Source organism: Neoarius graeffei, chromosome 8 (assembly GCF_027579695.1).
Source record: "Neoarius graeffei isolate fNeoGra1 chromosome 8, fNeoGra1.pri, whole genome shotgun sequence".
NCBI classification, from domain to species: Eukaryota; Metazoa; Chordata; class Actinopteri; order Siluriformes; family Ariidae; genus Neoarius; species Neoarius graeffei.
In genome coordinates this window covers 74,005,105-74,029,115 of record NC_083576.1, presented here as the reverse complement: position 1 = coordinate 74,029,115, position 24,011 = coordinate 74,005,105, and the positions used below count along the sequence as shown (strand labels likewise).

General features: G+C 43.3%; 1 protein-coding gene across 2 annotated transcripts in view; it reads right to left on the bottom strand.

The window, feature by feature from the left end:
- Window positions 1–1,418: 1,418 nt before the first annotated feature.
- znrf1 (zinc and ring finger 1) overlaps window positions 1,419–24,011 on the bottom strand; it is a 114,068-nt gene continuing 91,475 nt past the window's right edge. Inside the window, exons 3-5 of one of the 2 annotated variants that reach the window (XM_060928227.1) lie at window positions 6,054–6,159; window positions 3,004–3,092; window positions 1,419–2,859 (exon numbers count right to left, since the gene is read on the bottom strand). In XM_060928227.1, the coding sequence (XP_060784210.1) occupies window positions 3,035–3,092; window positions 6,054–6,159 (164 nt within the window). In that variant the 3' untranslated portion in view covers window positions 1,419–2,859; window positions 3,004–3,034. Of the gene's footprint in view, window positions 2,860–3,003; window positions 3,969–6,053; window positions 6,160–24,011 lie in introns of those variants that run through there. The other variant, XM_060928226.1, reaches the window with a different exon arrangement.

Here is a 24,011-nt window from a genome sequence, read left to right as displayed (position 1 = left end):
GAATAACAGGAATGGCTGAAGTGCCCTTGAGCAAGGCACCTAAGGACCCAGTCCTACAATACTGATAACTTATACCGCTGCCTGAATTTAGTTCCAGTCTGGAGTGGTCACACTATAACTAGAATATCGCTTGGTCCGGTGGCACGGTGGTGTAGTGGTTAGCGCTGTCGCCTCACAGCAAGAAGGTCTGGGTTCGAGCCCCGTGGCCGGTGAGGGCCTTTCTGTGCGGAGTTTGCATGTTCTCCCCGTGTCCGCGTGGGTTTCCTCCGGGTGCTCCGATTTCTCCCACAGTCCAAAGACATGCAGGCTAGGTTAACTGGTGACTCTAAATTGACCGTAGGTGTGAATGTGAGTGTGAATGGTTGTCTGTGTCTATGTGTCAACCCTGTGATGACCTGGCGACTTGTCCAGGGTGTACCCCGCCTTTCGCCCGTAGTCAGCTGGGATAGGCTCCAGCTTGCCTGCGACCCTGTAGAACAGGATAAAGCGGCTAGAGATAATGAGATGAGATCGGTTGGTCCTGCCACTCTGGGAGATAAACGCATGCAACTTAGGAATAGTCATGGAAGTTTTTTCCAAGTAGTAGCACATTATTCCGAGTCATACTGTACAGCCTGGACTTCAAAACAACCCATGTACACACTCCGGTGGTTGATAAAATACGGATAGGTCATGGATTACGGAAATGTAATAAAAAAGGATACAAAATACAGAGTGGTTACGGATTTTAATACTGATGCTAATAATTTACGGATTGGTCACGGACATTTCAGTATATTACTGATTCGTTACGGATTTCATACGGATGATGCATCACGGATAAAAAAATTAACAAGTCTAAAACAGTTAAATGTTTGGACTACCTAAGTTCATAATTAAAATATCTTACCTGCATTTATGTTTATTTTATTAATTTACTATTGATATTTCATGGAAAATATCACATATCCATGAATCAAAGATCTGTGCTTTGTATTATATTTCTTATTTTCCGTGAATCTGTATTTCGTGACTTGATGATGCAACATGGATGTACAAAGATCCCTGGGGGAAAAATAGCACGTGCTCAGACAACATCACATGTAAACAATTAGCTGATTGGTCAGACGTTTTATCGGATCAGGTCCAGGGCCTGGAAAAATGGCTCCAGAAGCAATCTCACCGATATGGATAAACCCAGGCCTGGGCTATAGGGATCGTTATCGGTCTGGTGTGATCACCAAGCGCACAAACTGCAGGGGACCGAAAAATTTTAGTTATCGTTATACTAGTTGTAGTTATAGTTGTCAGTATTGTAGGACCGGGCCTTAACCCTCTACGGCTCTGGGTATGTTGTACGTCGCTCTGGATAAGACTGCCTGCTAAATGCCATTAATGTAAATGTAATACTGCGATGCACTCAGAGAAAGAAACAAATGTAAAGTCCATTATTTCATTTTTTTTAATTAGATATATCATTATCAGTATTACTCAGCCCACAGACTGCACATCAAGGTCATCAGACAATTAAGTTTGTACATCCTAAAAACAGGCGTCCATTCACATCTTCAGAAATGTATTACCATAAAAAAAACAAAAGAAAAAAAAACATGAAAGGAAAGAAAGCAGGAAACGAAAGCGTCCCTTAGCGACGCTCCATGGTCACCAACTACGCGTTTCCTGCCTTCTAGTTCGCTTTGCGATCATTTCCATCCTCACCCCACACCTCTATTTCCCAATGAAGGGAACATGAAGCACAAGCAACACCCACCTCATCACAACAGCAGGGTCAGGACTGCCTGTGATTGGTCAGTTTGCATAGCCCCACCCCTTACCCTTCAGTCCTTTTCAGGCTGTTTCTGTCCATCGTATTTCCCTTGCAGATTTTTTTTTTTTCTTACAATTCTCACATTTTCTAACAGCGGATGTTCTTTATACAGCAGAGGCATCCAGGAGCTTCAAGAGTTCATTTTTGTTTTTTTTTTGTGAGTTTTCTCACAGGATTGTAAAGAGAAAAAAAAAGAGGAAGATCGTATCTCGCAACAGTTTCACACCAGTCTGTCTGTGGGTCCAAATCCAGACGTTAAGCAGCTTTCTAAATGTGTACAAGCACACATATACATACATACATACATACACACACACGCACACAAACACACACGCCCTTACGGGGGAATTGGAGTGACACTGTAAATTGAAAACGTCAATGAAAAATCAGTAAACGGGCCAATGTGACTCAGTGAGGGAAATTTCAATTCCCAATGCTGCCACCCCGCCCCCCCCCCAGACTGAACCCTTCATAGTGCAGCAAAATAATCTACACACACACACACACACCCACACACACACACCCTGGTTTGGCGCACAGAACACACCCACACGAATTCCAACCCAGCTATGCCTCTACACCTAACCCCACCCCATTTCCAAATAAGGACAACATGAAGCACAAGCAACACCCATCTAATCAACATATTGCACAACTGGCACACCCATCTGATTCCCCCCCCCCCCCCCCCCCAATCTGGCCCTGCCCCCTCCTCCAGCTGTGAGCCCTTTAGCCATCTTCCTGTTGGACAGGTAGGTCAGAGAAACATGGGAGAGCCCTGAAGACCCGAGACTCCAGGGGACAAAGATCCAGCGTCGGTCACTAAAATGAGGGGCAGTTTGCGCGTAGCACAGTTGCTAGCTAGTATAGCAGGCAAAGGGGATTGTGGGATACGTGTGAAAGTAACACTCGACCGTGTGTTCTGTTCTCATATTTGGTTTCCGTGTCGCCATTGCCGCAGGTTTGATCCAATCTGATCGAATAAATAGGACTGATTGTTTTATTTGGTTACATCAGTGTCCAGATAGCCAGGTGTAGGTCCATAAAGTGCCCTGAGAGAGAGAGAGAGAGAGAGAGAGAGAGAGAGAGTATATGAATATATTGGGTTTAAATATACACGCGCACATGTCTTTGTTGTGTATCAGTATAAATGATGTGGAATGTCCTGATCTGTGAGTGTTCCTGAAAAATCTCACCTTTCTCAGCAGTAGTAAGAGGGAATGGAGGTCAGTCAGAAGGATGCTCTGGGCAAGAGCGGTTGATCTCAAACCATGTGTCTATACAGCTACACACACACACACACAGAGAGTGAGTGTGTGTTGGTGATTTATTATACATACAGGACATTTTTTCGATGGAATAAAAACGTGTTCTATTCCCTTCTAGCAGGTTTCATTAATTTGGTTCAATAGCATGCAATATTGTTAGCATATTGCTTATTCTACGCGTATTACGTCACTCTCCCCAATGGAGAATGCGCGTTGAATATGGTTTACAATATTGCATGGTTGTCAAGACAACATGACGTCACATGTCGGAGCTGACGCGAATATCCAATGAGAGTTTTCTGCTGCGCATGTGCACCATCATTAAAAAACATTTTTTTAAACTTCTCTTTATTGGGGGTTTTAACACGGTTATAAATTTTATATGAATACGTTATTGTGCATTTGTTTGTGCAAGTAAGAAAGAAAATGAAAAAAGAAAAAAAAAAACAGAAAAAAACCCTCCAAGAAGACATGGTCATCACTATCGCCCGCCACGAGCATTTTATGGAGACCGCTTAACAGTTACGCCCTTATATTGCATTAATATTGACTTATGATGTCATAAGTGGTATGACACCTTCATAAAACGCTACCCAGGTTTTTTCGGTAGCATGAGCACGCAAAGTTTCAGTGATGTAGCTCATGTAGTTTCTGAGAAAACTTGTCCAGATTGAGTCCACTTGTACAAAGTCCAATAACGAAAATCAAGGGCCATAAATCTGAAAATAATAATTAATTGTAAAAGATTTTCAAACTCAACTTGGATCATGAATCGTAATAGGAGCACGCAAAGTTTCATTGATGCAGCTTATGGAGTTTCTGAGAAGACTTGTCCAGATTGAAACGGACAGATGGAAGTACGGACGGACTCCATTCCTATATTCTCCTGCGCACTTCGTGGCGGGGGATAAAAAAACAAAAAGTGATATCATAGAAAACATATTACCATACATGACAAATGATCATTCAAGGGTTTATATCATTGAAATACTCTATGCTCAACCATTTCTTTGTCCGCCAGGAAAGAGGAGGACACGTTGAACACCTGAAAGGCTACCAAAACTTCTTTTGAGATTCTTCACACACATTTACAAGCAATGATGAACTATTTACTCTTAGAGTTGGGAATTGAGCTCAGCCAAAACTTAGCCAGACACCAAAAAAACCAACAGGGCAAAGGATTTTGTAAGGGATTAGCGTCAGGCTGCCAGGTCACGCCGTTGTGTGTAGTTGTTGATGTTGATTTTAAAAGTAACTAAGTAAATTACACAGAGAAGTGAATACTTAAAGGAGAACTGAAGTCATTTTTAAACTTGCTTTATTTCTTCATTAACGCGTTATTCAATTACGTTTTCGGTTTCAGTAACCTTATATCGTGACTCGTATTGGCAACTAATTGCAATTAAATATTATACTTATCGGCTGATTCGGTTTTTAGCCGTGTTGAATTTAGTTCGTTTGGTCCACGGCAGGCGTCGCTTATCCGCGCGATCTTCACGAGACTTTTGCGAGACTTTTAAACGTGAAGTGTCAGCCAGGTGTCAGTGCCGCCATTTTGAAACCTGTTTTCCAAACGATATATTGCACAAAAACGAGTTTAAATGACGATTACTGCCTACTTTTTTCAAACTTTCCTGATTGCTATCAAAACAAACAAAACTTCCGGCTTGATTACATCAGCATTCGAAAGAGGGCACGCGCGTCTTTTGACAACGTTGGCAGATGTTGGTGACTTTGATTTCCGCTGTACGTTTTACTTCCGTCCTACGATGTCTCGCACAGGTCTCAGCGAATCTCGTTTACGGCCGTTGCTTTGACATACGGACTGATATATTACAGAGCATATTTCAAACACTCAGAACTTGCTATAGCAGTGACAAAATAGCGATCAAAAATGCATTCCTATATTTAATAAAATGAGAAATAGAATTTTGATGATAAAAAATTTGCCTTCAGTTGCCCTTTAAGTCTGAGTGAAAAATACTGTAGTGAGCGTGCAGCATGGAAGAAGAGTCTGGAGACAGAAATCTTAGTTTCTCGATTGTTAGCCTGTGCTACTTGCTCTCGATAGATAGCCCTGGCTTAACTGTTTTATTAGCATTTGCTAACACTACTGATGAACTGTACACCGGCTGGAAGGTGACTTCACTGCTGCACTGATGGCGGTTAAGCTCGCGTTGGCTTTCAAGAATGCTGATATGAAGAGAATGTGTATGTCTAATAATAATAATAATAGTATTATTGTTATATATAAGATATATAAGATATATTCCATTCAGCTACTCATCTTTGACTTGTTGAATATCATGCTAGCTGAATGGAATATATCTGATATAGCACTCAAAGTCAGCCAATATTATTTGAATATCAGAGAAAATAATAAAGTAAAGTCAGACTCCTAGACTATAATTCTTCGATCTTTTTCACTGCACAATGTGTGTATCATTCTTGACCCTTTACCAGCGTCTGTTCCTGAACACAGCACTGCTGCTTCGTGGAGATTTTTGCTTGGTTAATAGTTTCTCCACGCAGTGTACCTACTCGACTCGTATCAGAGGTACACACACTAATGCCTGGGACTCACTCGAGGATAATCGGGTCTGAATTTGAATCACGTTTATATAAACAGTTCTTGCAGATCCCCTGCTTCTCAGGATCACTGCTCAGGACTCTGATTTAACTGCGAAATCCATAGATCTATAGATTCTCTCACATTTTCCATATGATATAGAATTGTAGTATGAATCTTATCGGAATCTCAGGTATAAGAAACCGCTACCATATCAGGATCACTAATGTAATAATAATAATAATATCTGTCTGATCATGACTCTTTCCTACTGAGGAGGAGCGAACAATACAATATGGCGCTACGCTGGCTAGATAGAAGTGGCGTTACAAAAGAATGAACGTTATCTGGAATAAAGTTCAGACAACTGAAGAGGGGGGGAAAAAAGTAGTTTCATGATTGTGTTTACCTTTTGTGATAGATGCAGAGGCACGGCAGTCTGGCAATGGTGTCTCCTTGTTGCAGCTCCTCCAGGCAGATCACACACTCGCCTGCGTCTCTTGCCAGCACGTCATCTACACACACACACACACACACACCTCTCTTTTAGTGACGGGAGATAAAATGAACGGTTGTTCTCTAACCTTGTCAGAAGGCATGTAACGATATATTGTGCAATGATAAATCATAATACAAATTTACGATGATTTAAATTGATAAGAAACAGAATCACAATTATGACCACGATTATTAAATCTTTTCGTTTTTCCTAGCTGTAACTGTGTTGTTTAGACAGCAGAAGGAATAATAATAATGTACAACCAAAACCGATTCCAAAAAAGTTGGGACAAAGTACAAATTGCAAATAAAAACGGAATGCAATGATGTGGAAGTTTCAAAATTCCATATTTTATTCAGAATAGAGCATAGATGACATATCAAATGTTTAAACTGAGAAAATGTATCATTTAAAGAGAAAAATTAGGTGATTTTAAATTTCATGACAACACCACATCTCAAAAAAGTTGGGACAAGGCCTTGTTTACCACTGTGAGACATCCCCTTTTCTCTTAACAACAGTCTGTAAACGTCTGGGGACTGAGGAGACAAGTTGCTCAAGTTTAGGGATAGGAATGTTAACCCATTCTTGTCTAATGTAGGATTCTAGTTGCTCAACTGTCTTAGGTCTTTTTTGTCATATCTTCCGTTTTATGATGCGCCAAATGTTTCTATGGGTGAAAGATCTGGACTGCAGGCTGGCCAGTTCAGTACCCGGACCCTTCTTCTACGCAGCCATGATGCTGTAATTGATGCAGTATGTGGTTTGGCATTGTCATGTTGGAAAATGCAAGGTCTTCCCTAAAAGAGACGTCGTCTGGATGGGAGCATATGTTGCTCTAGAACCTGGATATACCTTTCAGCATTGATGGTGTCTTTCCAGATGTGTAAGCTGCCCATCCCACACGCACTAATGCAACCCCATACCATCAGAGACGCAGGCTTCTGAACTGAGTGCTGATAACAACTTGGGTCGTCCTTCTCCTCTTTAGTCCGAATGACACGGCGTCCCTGATTTCCATAAAGAACTTCAAGTTTTGATTCGTCTGACCACAGAACAGTTTTCCACTTTGCCACAGTCCATTTTAAATGAGCCTTGGCCCAGAGAAGACGTCTGTGCTTCTGGATCATGTTTAGATACGGCTTCTTCTTTGAACTATAGAGTTTTAGCTGGCAATGGCGGATGGCACGGTGAATTGTGTTCACAGATAATGTTCTCTGGAAATATTGCTCAGCCCATTTTGTGATTTCCAATACAGAAGCATGCCTGTATGTGACGCAGTGCCGTCTAAGGGCCTGAAGATCACGGGCACCCAGTATGGTTTTCCGGCCTTGACCCTTACGCACAGAGATTCTTCCAGATTCTCTGAATCTTTTGATGATATTATGCACTGTAGATGATGATATGTTCAAACTCTTTGCAATTTTACACTGTCGAACTCCTTTCTGATATTGCTCCACTATTTGTCGGCGCAGAATTAGGGGGATTGGTGATCCTCTTCCCATCTTTACTTCTGAGAGCCGCTGCCACTCCAAGATGCTCTTTTTATACCCAGTCATGTTAATGACCTATTGCCAATTGACCTAATGAGTTGCAATTTGGTCCTCCAGCTGTTCCTTTTTTGTACCTTTAACTTTTCCAGCCTCTTATTGCCCCTGCCCCAACTTTTTTGAGATGTGTTGCTGTCATGAAATTTCAAATGAGCCAATATTTGGCATGAAATTTCAAAATGTCTCACTTTCGACATTTGATATGTTGTCTATGTTCTATTGTGAATACAATATCAGTTTTTGAGATTTGTAAATTATTGCATTCCGTTTTTATTTACAATTTGTACTTTGTCCCAACTTTTTTGAAATCGGGGTTGTACAATAGTGGGGTGGCGTAGTGGTTAGCGCTGTTGCCTCACACCAAGAAGGTCCTGGGTTCGAGCCCAGCGGCTGACAAGGGCCTTTCTGTGTGGCATTTGCATGCTTTCCCTGTGTCCACGTGGGTTTCCTCTGGGTGCTCTGGTTTCCCCCACAGTCCAAAGACATGCAGGTTAGGTTAATTGGTGGCTCCAAATTGTCCGTAGGTGTGAATGTGAGTGTGAACGCTTGTCTATGTCTATGTGTCAGCCCTGTGATGACCTGGCAACTTGTCCAGGGTGTACCCCGCCTCTTGCCCATAGTCAGCTGGGATAGGCTCCAGCTTGCCTGCGACCCTGTCGAACAGGATAAGCGGTTACAGATAATGATGGATGGATTGATGGATGGATGTACAATAGTGGGAATGTACATGACTTCATGCTAGGCAGAAGTAATGCAGCTCTAATGTGACAAAAATTGTCAATGGCTGTCCATCACTAGCATTAGGATGCGCAGAAACGCAGATGCACCAGAACGACAGAGTCATCCACAGTGGTGGCATGAATGACCTGGTTGAGCTTCTATGGAATGTCTGGTTTCGTGAGCCCTTGTATACTCCCTTTGACACTTGTCTTCAATTGCAGACACTGAGCTTTTAACTACTGTATGCTTCGCCATGTTGCTCTATCCAAGGCATCCCTTGGATACATCCAGACTGGACAAACTGATCAGGCGGGCTGGCTCTGTGGTCGGCATGAAGCTGGACTCTCTGGTGACGGTGGCAGAGAAGAGATCTATGGACAAATTATTGAACATCATGGACGATGCCCGTCACCCTCTGCACACTGTCATCAGCAACCAGAGGAGCCTGTTCAGTGACAGAATGATCCTTCCCAAGTGCAGGACGAACAGACTCAAAAACTCCTTTGTCCCTCACGCCATCAGACTGTACAACTCCTCTCTGGGGGGGAGGAGGAGTAACAGGAGGACAGAGGACGGGAAGGAGCAGTAGCCTAGCCTAACAATAAGCAATACCGGACAATGTGCAATATAATGTGCAATATCTCTCCTGCTGCCCCCTCCCCTTTTCCCCCTCTCCCCCCTTCCTCTCTTCCCCATATCTTATTCTTTTTATATTTGTATATGTAAATACTTAATTTATTTTAATTTATCTAGAAGTTTTCTCTGTTTCTTTTCTCTGTTTATCTGTAATGATGCTGCTGGAATCTTAATTTCCCTGAGGGAACCCTCCCAAAGGGATCAATAAAGTTTTATCTAATCTAATCTTTCCCACGTCTGATCGATAACTCCGGCATTCTTCATGTTCCTCTTCAAGACGTCCTTGTACCTCAGTTTCTGTCGTCCTTGTCTCCTCTTTCTTTGACTCAGTTCTCCGTTCAAAGAAAACGGCTTTGGGTCGTTGCATGTCAGGCATGCGCCAGATATGTCCAGCCTAATGAAGTTGGGAGGCTGTGATAAGGGCTTCCATACTTACTGTACTGGCTCGTATGACCTTACCCATTGTGAGGAACTGTTTTGATCACTTGACCTGATGGGATTAAGAGTTGGCAGTGGGAGGAGTTTTCACTCTTCTGATTGAATGGAATGGAATTTTTTACTCTTCTTATTGAATCCCCCTCCCACTGCCAACCCTTTATCCCAAAACAATAGGACATAAATTTTTTGATGGCTAGTTAATTGTCCAAATCAATGGAGCCAATTTAAGTTTTTGTGCTTGATCCATTCCTAAGACTGAACAGAATCACCTCAAGTGATCAAAATGGTTCGACACGATGGGTAAGGTCATGTATTTTTTTCCCCACACATTCCAACTGCTTTTTACAGCATCTTCATTTATCTGTTTTTCTTAAAGTACAATCATGACATACAAACTACATAGATATTATTGTAGCTGAACTTGTGCTGAATACAAAAAAGTCATATGATTTTGAAAATACTGCTAGGATCTGTGGAAACTGACAACATCATCGGAGCATGCCAAAATCATTAGTGCCAGAAAGAACCCTCAGACCCCAGAGGGTTAAGAAAAGGAAATAAAAGTTTTTTTTTTATTATTTTATAAAATGAATATTTAAGTTCTCGCTGTCTCATTATCTCTAGCCGCTTTATCCTGTTCTACAGGGCCGCAGGCAAGCTGGAGCCTATCCCAGCTGACTACGGGCAAAAGGCGGGGTACACCCTGGACAAGTCACCAGGTCATCGCAGGGCTGACACATAGACACAGACAACCATTCACACTCAATTTAGAGTCACCAGTTAACCTAACCTGCATGTCTTTGGACTGTGGGGGAAACCGGAGCACCCGGAGGAAACCCACGCGGACACGGGGAGAACATGCAAACTCCGCACAGAAAGGCCCTCGCCGGCCACGGGGCTCGAACCCGGACCTTCTTGCTGTGAGGCGACAGCGCTAACCACTACACCACCGTGCCACCCTGAATATTTAAGTTGATTAATATAAATAAAAAGACAATGCTACATCATTTTTGGTAATAAAAGTTTCTTCATTTAATTTTTTTTCAAACATATCATGGGAAAATCAAATCATGAACCCAATATCGTGACTTTTAACATGTCTACTTGTCAGTTTATTAACAGTTTAAGAAACGTGTCTGTGTAAAATACAGCATTATTCATCACCCCGTCCTGAAGGATCAGAGAGAAACTACTGAATAAATTCCTGCAGGCTCCAATCTGTGATAAAGACTCATGTACTTTACTGCAAAAGGCCAAATCAGATCAATGTCACACGCTTGCAACCCTGAGGCCTTTTTCCAACTGAAACCATACACAGCTGACCGTATCTGTGACCAGTGGAAAAGGTTAGCAGAAGGTTAGCACATCACCCCCTGCCCTTTAATTACACACTTCATGATCAGTTAATTTCATCATGATCATCATTATCAGCTGAAACGCTGTGTGTGTGGTGTGGTGTGTGTGGTGTGGTGTGTAAGCTGAACTGAGACTGTGCTGACAGCAGGGGGCGGTGTGGAGAACAATCCTGAATCTTCATAGTTATATGTGTGGTGAAGAGAACGAATATTTATCCTCAGATGCATGTTGAAACCTGCAGTTATTTCGCTCTAAGCTGATATCTAAGATCATACACACACACACACACACACTCTGCATCACTACTGGTAAACATGTTTTTTCAAAGCCAGGAAACATACAAGAACAACGACCCACACCACACATACCACACATTCTTTTTTTAAGGACTCACCACTTCCCTTGAAAACACCTGTGTGGCTGTGTGTGTGTGTGTGTGTGTGTGTGTTGACAGACCAGGTTAGAATTAGGTTAACTGCTAATGCAGCCTAGAGGAATTCTATATTTGGAAGTTAAGTCACAAGCTAACTGTAAATGCTATGAGCACGTGCACGCGCGCACACACACACACACACACACACACACACACACACACACACACCCCTTCTTAAAATTGGCAGAATCTCATCTGCACTGCTTTTATCTTCTGAGGTCAGTGGTACAGTATGCCATCTTTACACACTTTATTAGAGAGACAGAGAGAGAGAACTCAAAATAAAGGACAGATAGAAGTCAAGACAGTGTGTGTGTGTGTGTGTGTGTGTGTGTGTGTGTGTGTAATAGAGAGTTCTAAAGGTAAAAGACAGAGACAGATATGTAAATAGTTACAGGCAGGTAGATAGAGACAGACAGACAGACAGATACAGACAGTTACAGATGGACAGGTAGATAGAGACAGACAGATAGACAGACAGACATATAGATAGTTACAGACAGGTAGACAGACAGACAGACAGACAGACAGACAGATATATAGATAGTGACAGACAGAGACAGATAATTACAGACTGACAGGTAGATAGAGACAGACAGACAGACCGATACAGATAGAGACAGGTAGACAGACAGATAGATACAGAAAGATATATCAATAGTGACAGACAGACAGGTATATAGAAAGTGACAGACAGACAGAGACAGACAGTTACAGATGGACAGGTAGATAGAGACCAATAGACCAATACAGATAGAGACAGACAGATATATAGATAGTTACAGACAGACAGACAGACAGACAGACAGACAGACAGACAGACAGAGACAGATGGACTGACAGACCAATATAGATAGAGACAGAGAGACAGATATGTAGATAGTTACAGACAGACAGGTAGATAAAGACAGACAGACAGACAGACAGACAGACAGACAGGTAGATAGAGACAGACAGATATATAGATAATTAAAGACAGACAGACAGACTGATACAGACAGAGACAGACAGATATATAGATAGTTACAGACAGGTACATAAAAACAGACAGACTGGTAGATAAAGACATATGTAGACAGTTACAGACAGACAGGTACAGTAGATAGATAGATAGAGACAGACTGACACACAGACTGACAGACAGATATGTAGACAGTTATAGACAGACAGACCGACAAGTAGCTAGTTAGTCGAAGTGTAACACAATGCCAGTATCTTTTTAGTGCTCAAAATATATCTTTTTATCCAAAGTGGGATTGAAACCAGCGCTGCGTCTGCTCTATACCTGAGGTTTTAATGTTCAAAGACATGCAGATTGGGTAAAATACCCAGCCACTGGGGTTGTACAAGGCAGTGTGTACTCAGCACCGGACCCAAGCCCGGATAGACAGCAGGCCCAGTGTAAAATTAGCGTGAGCTACACTGGTTATTAACCTCCTGAAAATAAAGTGTCTTCTGAACCCTATCACTATGTTCTCAAAACTGAAAACATTTTCCTTTACAAATTATAATAAACAGCAATTTGCAGAACAGAACTGTATTCAGGGGCGGCACGGTGGTGGAGTGGTTAGCGCTACAGCAAGAAGGTCCGGGTTCGAGCCCCGTGGCCGGCGAGGGCCTTTCTGTGTGGAGTTTGCATGTTCTCCCCGTGTCCGCGTGGGTTTCCTCCGGGTGCTCCGGTTTCCCCCCACAGTCCAAAGACATGCAGGTTAGGTTAACTGGTGACTCTAAATTGAGCGTAGGTGTGAATGTGAGTGTGAATGGTTGTCTGTGTCTATGTGTCAGCCCTGTGATGACCTGGCGACTTGTCCAGGGTGTACCCCGCCTTTCGCCCGTAGTCAGCTGGGATAGGCTCCAGCTTGCCTGCGACCCTGTAGAACAGGATAAAGCGGCTACAGATGATGAGATGAGATGAGAACTGTATTCAACTGTGGAACCCGACGTCCTCTTGAAGTGTCTGGAAAGCTTTCTATCTTCTGTTTCATGTGACTGAATAAGAACACTACCTATGCTTCAAAACAACAACAACGCCTTTCCCAAAATAACAACATAAACAGCTGATAAAAATAACCACCTAATAATATTTTACAGGATTTACTTCAGAATGAATGTACAAGTTTTACAGCTGAGCAGCGGCTCAATATCCTGTCTGAACACGCAATATGATTTATTTCGGCAGTGCTTCGGTTGGGTTGAAACCGAACAGTACGTCTCCTGTTCGTATAACGTTAATGAACTTGGTATTTGTTCAGAGATCAGGGTTGCCAGGTTCTGCGCATAACATCCATGTACTGAAAATCAGAAATGTGCAAAAATGTTAATTTATTTCTCTGAAAACAAGACTGAGATAAGGAGGGACACTGGGTCTACGGTTTCCTTTGTCGTCATAGTTTCATGCCTTTCTGTGCGGATTTTGATTTTGTGGGATTGTCATGAAACCTGGCAACATGGGCTATGAGCAAGCTATTCTTTGAGTTTCATATTAAAGTCAAAACCTCATCCTCACACAGCTTGGTTTGGTTCATCCTGCAGGATTCTGGTGCACGTGCTTATTTGGAAGACTCCTAACAACAACAACAACAACAAATAATACTCCGCCGACTAATTGATCTGTATTCATTTCGGATGCTCAAACCAAATAATGCGCGAGTATTTAGTTACACCACTAACAGAGAGAGAGAAATGCCCTTTTAATAAGAACATTTTTTATTCAATGTTCTCATCCCATTCTCATTATCTCTAGCCGCTTTATCCTGTTCTACAGGGTCGCAGGCAAGCTGGAGCCTATCCCAGCTGACTACGGGCGAAAGGCGGGGTACACCCTGGACAAGTCGCCAGGTCATCACAGGGCTGACACATAGACACAGACAACCATTCACACTCACATTCACACCCACAGTCAATCTAGAGTCACCAGTTAACCTAACCTGCATGTCTTTGGACTGTGGGGGAAACCGGAGCACCCGGAGGAAACCCATGCGGACACGGGGAGAACATGCAAATTTCGCACAGAAAGGCCCTCGCCAGCCACGGGGCTCGAACCCGGACCTTCTTGCTGTGAGGCGACAGCGCTAACCACTACACCACCGCCCTGTTCAATGTTATGTCTATCATTATTTTTTTATTTTAAAGATTTTTGGGGGCTTTTTTCACCTTTAATTGATAGGACAGTGTAGAGACAGGACAGGAAATGAGTGGGAGAGAGAGACAGGGAAGGATCGGGAAATGACCTCGGGTCGGAATCGAACCCGGGTCCCCGGATTTATGGTATGGCGCCTTAGCCACCCGAGCCACGACACCCCATGTCCATCATTATTTATTCATTTACAGTTCTACAAAAAAACAACACTGACAAAATAGTGACTAAAGTCCAAAAACAAAAGGCAATAGTGCGAGATGTTGAGGCAGTTGGGGTGAAAGGGGCAGGAGACAGATGGAGAGTGAGAAAGGTACAACACTGTTACAAAGACAACAACAACAACAACAGTTCACAGGAACAAGCAACAAAGGTCGAGGAAAAAAATGATTTCCTGTGTAGATGAGCAGCAACGAGCCACCAATCATCTGAACTGAGATTCTCAATTTTATGCAAATTAGTAAGTAAAGGAACAATTCAGGCTGATTGGCTCCAGACAATTTCTCCTCCTATAGACTAATCCAATATGGAGTTCCACTTTCACAGCATTTTGTGCACAAAAAAAAAGTTTCATCTCACACTCAGAGAGGTGGATGAATGACACACACTGACTTGAGCTTACAATGCTCTTGGAGCCTGTGACTTAGCCTGTACAAAGAGAGGGGTGTGTGTTTTCGTTCTTAGCCTTTCTGTGTTTCCTTTACTGGATGTAAGTGTGTCAGGAAGTGTGCAATGAAGAAGTGGCTAATAAGCAGCTGTCCTACCCTGAGAGACTTCCTCCTGCTCAGTAGGTACACATGTTTTCCTACACTGGGGTGCGATCTCACACACTCCTGACACGTCAAGTGCAGCTACAACATTAAGTTTTGCAAGAGTAATTATTTTTGTTACATTTTTAACCCCACGAGTGTATGATTCACATACAAACTGAGCCCCGTGTGTGTGTGGGTGTGTGTGTGTGTGGGTGGGTGGGTGTGTGTAACAGAATTTACATTTCGAGTGGGAAGAGAAACGTGAATGAGAGAGAGAAGGAGAAAAAGAGGGTGCAAGAAAAGGAGATACAGACGGGGAGAGAGAGAGAGAAACAAGGAGAGAGAGTGCAAGAAAAGGAGATATAGACAGGGAGAGAGAGAGAGCACGAAAAGGAGATACAGACGGGGAGACGGAGAGAGAGTGCACGAAAAGGAGATATAGACGGGGAGAGAGAAAGAGAAACAAGGAGAGAAAGAGAGTGCAAGAAAAGGAGATACAGACGGGGAGAGAGAGCGAGAAAGAGAAACAAGGCAAGAAAGAGTGCAAGAAAAGGAGATACAGACGTGGAGAGAGAGAGAAACAAGGAGGGAAAGAGAGTGCAAGGAAAGGAGATACAGATGGAGAGAGTGCAAGAAAAGGAGATACAGACGTGAGAGGAGAGAGAGAAATAAGGAGAGAGAGTGCACAAAAAGGAGATACAGACAGAGAGAGAGAGAGAGAGAGAGAAACAAGGAGAGAGAGTGCACGAAAAGGAGATACAGACATGAGAGAGAGAGAGAGAGTGCAAGAAAAGGAGATACAGATGGGAAGAGAGAGAAACAAGGAGAGAGAGCGCAAGAAAAGGAGATACAGATGGAGAGAGAAAGAGTGCAAGAAAAGGAGATACAGATGGGGAGAGAGAGAGAAATAAGGAGAGAGAGTGCAGGAAAAGGAGATATAGACGGGGAGAGAGAGTGTGCAAGAAAAGGAGATACAGACAGAGAGAGAGAGAGAGAGAGAGAGAGAGAGAGAGAGAAACAAGGAGAGAGAGTGCAAGAAAAGGAGATATAGACAGGGAGAGAGAGAGAGAAACAAGGAGAGAGAGTGCAAGAAAAGGAGATATAGACAGGGAGAGAGAGAGAGAAACAAGGAGAGAGAGTGCAAGAAAAGGAGATATAGACAGGGAGAGAGAGAGAGAAACAAGGAGAGAGAGTGCACGAAAAGGAGATACAGACGGGGAGAGGGAGAGAGAGAGAGAGAGTGCAAGAAAAGTAGATATAGACGGGGAGAGAGAAAGAGAAACAAGGAGAGAGAGTGCAAGAAAAGGAGATACAGACGGGGAGAGAGAGAAACAAGGAGGGAAAGAGAGTGCAAGAAAAGGAGATACAGATGGAGAGAGTGCAAGAAAAGGAGATACAGACGTGAGAGGAGAGAGAGAAATAAGGAGAGAGAGTGCACGAAAAGGAGATATAGACGGGGAGAGAGAGTGCAAGAAAAGGAGATACAGACAGGGAGAGAGAGAGAAACAAGGAGAGAGAGTGCAAGAAAAGGAGATACAGACGGGGAGAGGGAGATAGAGAGAGAAATAAGGAGAGAAAGAGAGTGCATGAAAAGGAGATACAGACGTGAGAGGAGAGAGAGAAATAAGGAGAGAGAGTGCACGAAAAGGAGATACAGACGTGAGAGGAGAGAGAGAGTGCAAGAAAAGGAGATACTGATGGAGAGAGAAAGAGTGCAAGAAAAGGAGATACAGACGGGGAGAGGGAGATAGAGAGAGAAATAAGGAGAGAAAGAGAGTGCACGAAAAGGAGATACAGACGTGAGAGGAGAGAGAGAAATAAGGAGAGAAAGAGAGTGCACGAAAAGGAGATACAGACGTGAGAGGAGAGAGAGAGAGAGTGCAAGAAAAGGAGATACTGATGGAGAGAGAAAGAGTGCAAGAAAAGGAGATACAGACAGGGAGAGAGAGAGAAATAAGGAGAGAGAGTGCAGGAAAAGGAGATATAGACGGAGAGAGAGTGTGCAAGAAAAGGAGATACAGATGGGGAGAGAGAGAGAAATAAGGAGAGAGAGTGCAGGAAAAGGAGATATAGACGGGGAGAGAGAGAGAGTGTGCAAGAAAAGGAGATACAGACAGAGAGAGAGAGAGAGAGAGAGAGAAACAAGGAGAGAGAGTGCAAGAAAAGGAGATATAGACAGGGAGAGAGAGAGAGAAACAAGGAGAGAGAGTGCAAGAAAAGGAGATATAGACAGGGAGAGAGAGAGAGAAACAAGGAGAGAGAGTGCACGAAAAGGAGATACAGACGGGGAGAGGGAGAGAGAGAGAGAGAGTGCAAGAAAAGTAGATATAGACGGGGAGAGAGAAAGAGAAACAAGGAGAGAGAGTGCAAGAAAAGTAGATATAGACGGGGAGAGAGAAAGAGAAACAAGGAGAGAGAGTGCAAGAAAAGGAGATACAGACGGGGAGAGAGAGAAACAAGGAGGGAAAGAGAGTGCAAGAAAAGGAGATACAGATGGAGAGAGTGCAAGAAAAGGAGATACAGACGTGAGAGGAGAGAGAGAAATAAGGAGAGAGAGTGCACGAAAAGGAGATATAGACGGGGAGAGAGAGTGCAAGAAAAGGAGATACAGACAGGGAGAGAGAGAGAAACAAGGAGAGAGAGTGCAAGAAAAGGAGATACAGACGGGGAGAGGGAGATAGAGAGAGAAATAAGGAGAGAAAGAGAGTGCACGAAAAGGAGATACAGACGTGAGAGGAGAGAGAGAAATAAGGAGAGAAAGAGAGTGCACGAAAAGGAGATACAGACGTGAGAGGAGAGAGAGAGAGAGAGAGAGTGCAAGAAAAGGAGATACTGATGGAGAGAGAAAGAGTGCAAGAAAAGGAGATACAGACAGGGAGAGAGAGAGAAATAAGGAGAGAGAGTGCAGGAAAAGGAGATATAGACGGAGAGAGAGTGTGCAAGAAAAGGAGATACAGACAGGGAGAGAGAGAGAGAAACAAGGAGAGAGAGTGCAAGAAAAGGAGATATAGACGGGGAGAGAGAGAGAGAAACAAGGAGAGAGAGTGCAAGAAAAGGAGATACAGACAGGGAGAGAGAGAGAGAAACAAGGAGAGAGAGTGCAAGAAAAGGAGATACAGACGGGGAGAGAGAGAGAGAAACAAGGAGAGAGAGTGCAAGAAAAGGAGATACAGACGGGGAGAGAGAGGGAGAAATAAGGAGAGAGAGTGCAAGAAAAGGAGATACAGACGGGGAGAGAGAGAGAGAAACAAGGAGAGAGAGTGCAAGAAAAGGAGATACAGACAGGGAGAGAGAGAGAGAAACAAGGAGAGAGAGTGCAAGAAAAGGAGATACAGACGGGGAGAGAGAGGGAGAAATAAGGAGAGAGAGTGCACGAAAAGGAGATACAGATGGGAAGAGAGAGAGAGAAACAAGGAAAGAGAGTGCAAGGAGATATAGATGGGAGAGAGAAAGCGAGAGAGAGAGAAATAAGGAAAGAAAGAGTGCAAGAAAAGGAGATACAGATGGGGAGAGAGAGAGAAACAAGGAAAGAGAGTGCAAGAAAAGGAGATACAGATGGGGAGAGAGAAAGAGAGAGAGCGTGCAAGAAAAGGAGATGCAGACAGGGAGAGAGAAACAGAAGGAGAGAGAGTGCACGAAAAGGAGATACAGACTGGAAGAGAGAGAGTGCAAGAAAAGGAGATACAGACGAGAGAGAGAGAGAGAGAGAGAGAAAGACAGTGACAGAAATTGAGATAGAAAGAAAGCAACAGAGGACAAACAGATGGACAGTACCTAAGAGGGAGAAAGTTGAAGAAAGAGACAGAGAGAGAGATTAAAAGAGTCTGGACTCGTCTACTCTAGGTCAAAAACGTAATCAGAACTAAATTCACTTTCAATAAACATCCCTCATACTTTGTAACCATGACAACAAGCAGAAATAACACTTTAAGCCAGGCCCACATTCTCTTCACTACTGCTGTCACTAACCTGGAATTAAATAAACAAAATATACTGTTTACAGAGATAAAGTGGATTATATGCTCGTGGGTGTCAGTGCTTGGACTCGTTTTAATTTGAAGAGCAATATGAGCCTCTAAGACGTAACCACTGCAACAGCTGGAGAACGGTTGACTACAAATGCGCGTGCGCGCGCGTGTGTGTGTGTGTGTGTGTGTGTGTGTGTGTGTATAAACAGGAAATGTATTCGATATAACGATCTTCCATGAGATCATGAGGAAGCTGAACGAAGCCTCCGTGTTTAATCAGATGTCAGTAGGAAGGGTAGAAATAAGAAAACCCCCTGATGCCTGAAAATAACAGACTTCACTTCACCTCCGTCATTCTCTGATATCAGGACATTTCATCAGGCGTCGTCTCAAACCCACAGGGTGCTGGTTCGCGCTGTGATGTTAATGAGCAGTGCAGGGTCTCGCCGCTCCAAATCACTGATTTCTTTATTCCCAGTTAAACGTCTTGCTTTCCACAGCAGCGTAAAAGGAGCAGTGAGTAAATTGACTGGAATGTCTCTACTCACTGTAAATAGATGTTCATATGTAGGGCATTTGTGAATTTACTGGAGTGTGTGTGTGTGTGTGTGTGTGTTAGTTAGAGCTGACTGAAACAGAGCAAAGGTCTCAGATTCACAGCGTGTTCAGACCTGCTTCATTCCATCAGCATCATCAATAAAGCCTGGGGTCTCTGCCTGTCTGTCTGTCTGTCTGTCCCCCTCTCTCTTGCTCTCTCTCTCTCGATCTCTGTCTGTCTGTCTCTCTCTATCTCGATCAGTCTATCTCCTTTTCTTGCACTCTCTCTCCTTCTGTTTCTCTCTCTCTGTACTCACCTCTCTGTCTCTGTCGCAATCTATCTTCCTTTCCTCTTCTTCTTTTCCTCTATCTGTACTCACCTCTTTGTCTCTCCCTTTCTTGTACTCTTTCTCTCCTTCTATTTCTCTCTCGCTCTCGCTCTGTGTACTCACCTCTGTCTCTGTCTCAATCTGTTGATCTCCTTTTCTTGCATTCTCTTCCTGTCCGAACTCAACTCTCTGTCTCATCTCATCTCATTATCTGTAGCCGCTTTATCCTTCTACAGGGTCGCAGGCAAGCTGGAGCCTACCCCAGCTGACTACGGGCGAAAGGCAGGGTACACCCTGGACAAGTCGCCAGGTCATCACAGGGCTGACACATAGACACAGACAACCATTCACACTCACATTCACACCTACGGTCAATTTAGAGTCACCAGTTAACCTAACCTGCATATCTTTGGACTGTGGGGGAAACCGGAGCACCCGGAGGAAACCCACGCAGACACGGGGAGAACATGCAAACTCCACACAGAAAGGCCCTCGCCGGCCACGGGGCTCGAACCCGGACCTTCTTGCTGTGAGGCGACAGCACTAACCACTACACCACCATGCCGCCTATCAAAATTCTATTTATCTAATTTTATTAAATATAGGAATGCATTTTTGATCGCTATTCTGTCACTGCTATAGTAAGTTATGAGTGTTTGAAATATGCTCTGTAATATATCAGTCCATATGTCAAAGCAATGGCCGTAAACGAGATTCGCTGAGACCTGTGCGAGACATCGTAGGACGGAAGTAAAACGTACAGCGGAAATCAAAGTGACCAACATCTGCCAACATTGTCAAAAGACGCGCGCGCCCTTTTTCGAATGATGATGTAATCAAGCCGGAAGTTTTATTTGTTTTGATAGCAATCAGGAAAGTTTGAAAAAAGTAGGCAGTAATCGTCATTTAAACTCGTTTTTGTGCAACATTTCATTTGGAAAACAGTTTTCAAAATGGTGGCGCTGGCACCTGGCTGACACTTAACATTTCGAAGTCTCGCACAAGTCTCGTGAAGATCGCGCGGATAAGCGACGCCTGCCGTGGACCATACGAACTAAATTCAACACGGCTAAAAGCCGAATAGGCCGATAAGTATAATATTTAATTGCAATTAGTTGCCAATACAAGTCATGATATAAGGTTACTAAAACTGAAAACGTAATTGAATAACGCGTTAATTAAGAAATAAAGCAAGTTTAAAAATGACTTCAGTTCTCCTTCAACACGTCCCTATTTCCCTGTTTGTTTTTCTTTGTTTTGCTCCCTCTTCCTGTTCCTCTGTCTCTTTCTCCATTTCATACTTTCTCTGGCGTTTGTGGTGCAAAATAGTGAGGTATAAAAACCTTACTGTGGTTAAAAATAAGTCTGCAAAAGTTTTTCCCCCCATCACATTAATTTTGCTGCCAGTACCCACATTTCCGAATTACCTACATATTGACTGATATCATTACATTATGTGTACTGTATATTGGCTGGAGCAGAGGCAAAGCCTGAGAGCAAGCATACCAAGAAATTGTTTTGGGTCAGATGGGACCACAGGCAAAGGATTTCAGTTCGAGGAAGGTTTCGAGTCAAGTGAATTCATGTAAGCTTTATGGCTGTTATGGATGTTGGTCAAGGACGGATTACTGACTGGAATTACTGGGCGCTGGGGACGTGGCAACTCGGAGGCCCTCGAATCACATATATTTGAAGTGTACGATTACGCCATTACTCCATATCACACACACACACACACACACACACACACACACACACACACACACACACACACACACACCACTACAGAACACATACAGTAGAAAACAAGCCAACTGATGCCACATCGCAGAATCTGAAATGTTCTTGGTGTGTGGTTCTGAATTTGTAACCAATGAGGAGTCAGTTTGGTTGACTGGATTAGAATTAGATCAACAGATATGGGAAATAAATATGGATAACTGTAAAACCACACCAAGTGTGTCAGTGATCTTAAAAACGAAAGACAAGACAAGCCCAAATTCTGAACCGAAATGGTGCTGAAGAGGACTATGACTCGGCATGTAGTCACTGCTAGACATCAAGTCTGAGCATGTTAAAGGTGATACATTACACCCCTTTTCCACAAGTTGACCCAAATCCCTGAGGTCTTAATGAAACGTCTGTGTCATACTTTGGTCCAAATACCACAAGGATAAAACACCACAGCTCCCTTCTCACCCTGTTCAAAACAGCTGATTTGAGCACCTGTTCCTTTAAATGATAATGAGCCACTGCTCACCCCACCCCACTCTTTGGCTGGCCAATCAGGTTGCACATTCCTCGCGAATATTTATCCACAAAGGCAGTACTCAAGCCATGAGTGGAGATACTCAGATGAGGGGGCGGGATTATTCTAATGACCTCACCTTGTGACATAGAAAGAGGACACAAATCTGATCGGCTTGTTGAAGCTCATGGTTTCTGAAATAGGCAGAAAAAAAAGAAACTGACTGGGTGTCTTATTTCAGAGTTTGTGGCTTGGTAGGCTCCAGATACCCAAATGTATGTGCACAAGCACTGAAAAAGTGAGTTTTTGTTTTGTTTTTAATATACGTACCGTTTATAAATTTGCCCGGTGTCTGAAATCGCTCACTCGTTCACTACTCCCTACTCCCGAAATAGGGAATTACTATATAGAGGACTGTATAGTGAGCTCATTGGTAAAATGGGGGGAAACGCTTTCGACACTAGTCCGTCGCGCTGGTATTTACATCATTACCGCCGCACAATTAAAACGTGCCAGATCAGTTGGCTGGTAGGTTTTCAGAATAATAAATACATGCATGTGTTTTTGTGATAAATCCATATTATACTGAGCGCATTTCCCACATTAATCAATACAAAGTACCTGCATCTTTCAGGTTTTTTTTTAAAATCAAGACTGAATACTTTCTTCTTTGCCGCTGCCTTTTATTAAATCAAATTTGAGACTTTTAATTTTATTTCTTTCAGCGTGACCACAATGCATGATGGGATATATTGCTTTAGTTAGTGACCATCATTGTACGCTACGTTCCGTGATGCATTGTGGGATACATTGAGTGCACTATGTATATAGGGTGTAATCATCCTCACTATCGTTTCGGACAGCACTGCAAAATGGCGTCCCCACTATATAGTGCCCTATATAGTGAGTAGGGAGCGATTTCGGACACAGGGTCAGACTTTGTTGAGTTGGTGAATGAGTTTGTGAGGTGAAAAGCAAGAATGAAGCCAGTCAGAGGTAAGACTGCCTTCTGTGCATCACTGAAACTAGTCAAACACTCATTAAAGGAACAGTCCACCGTATTTCCATAATGAAATATGCCCTTATCTGAATTGAGACGAGCTGCTCCATACCTATCCGAGTTTTGCGCGACCTCCCAGTCAGTCAGACGCAGTCAGACGCGCTGTCACTCCTGTTAGCAATGTAGCTAGGCTCAGTATGGCCAATGGTATTTTTTGGGGCTGTAGTTAGATGCGACCAAACTCTTCCGCGTTTTTCCTGTTTACATAGGTTTATATGACCAGTGATATGAAACAAGTTCAGTTACACAAATTGAAACGTAGCGATTTTCTATGCTATGGAAAGTCCGCACTATAATGAGAGGCGTACTAACACCTTCTGCGCGCTTCGGCAGCGCATTGATACGGAGCTCAGATATCAGTGCACTGCCGAAGTGCGCAGAAGGTGTTAGTACGCCTGTCATTATAGTGCGGACTTTCCATAGCATAGAAAATCGCTACGTTTCAATTTGTGTAACTGAACTTGTTTCATATCACTGGTCATATAAACCTATGTAAACAGGAAAAACGCGGAAGAGTTTGGTCGCATCTAACTACAGCCCCAAAAAATACCATTGGCCATGCTGAGCCTAGCTACATTGCTAACAGGAGTGACAGCGCGTCTGACTGCGTCTGACTGACTGGGAGGTCGCGCAAAGCTCGGAGAGGTACGGAGCAGCTCGTCTCAATTCAGATAAAAGCATATTTCATTATGGAAATACGGTGGA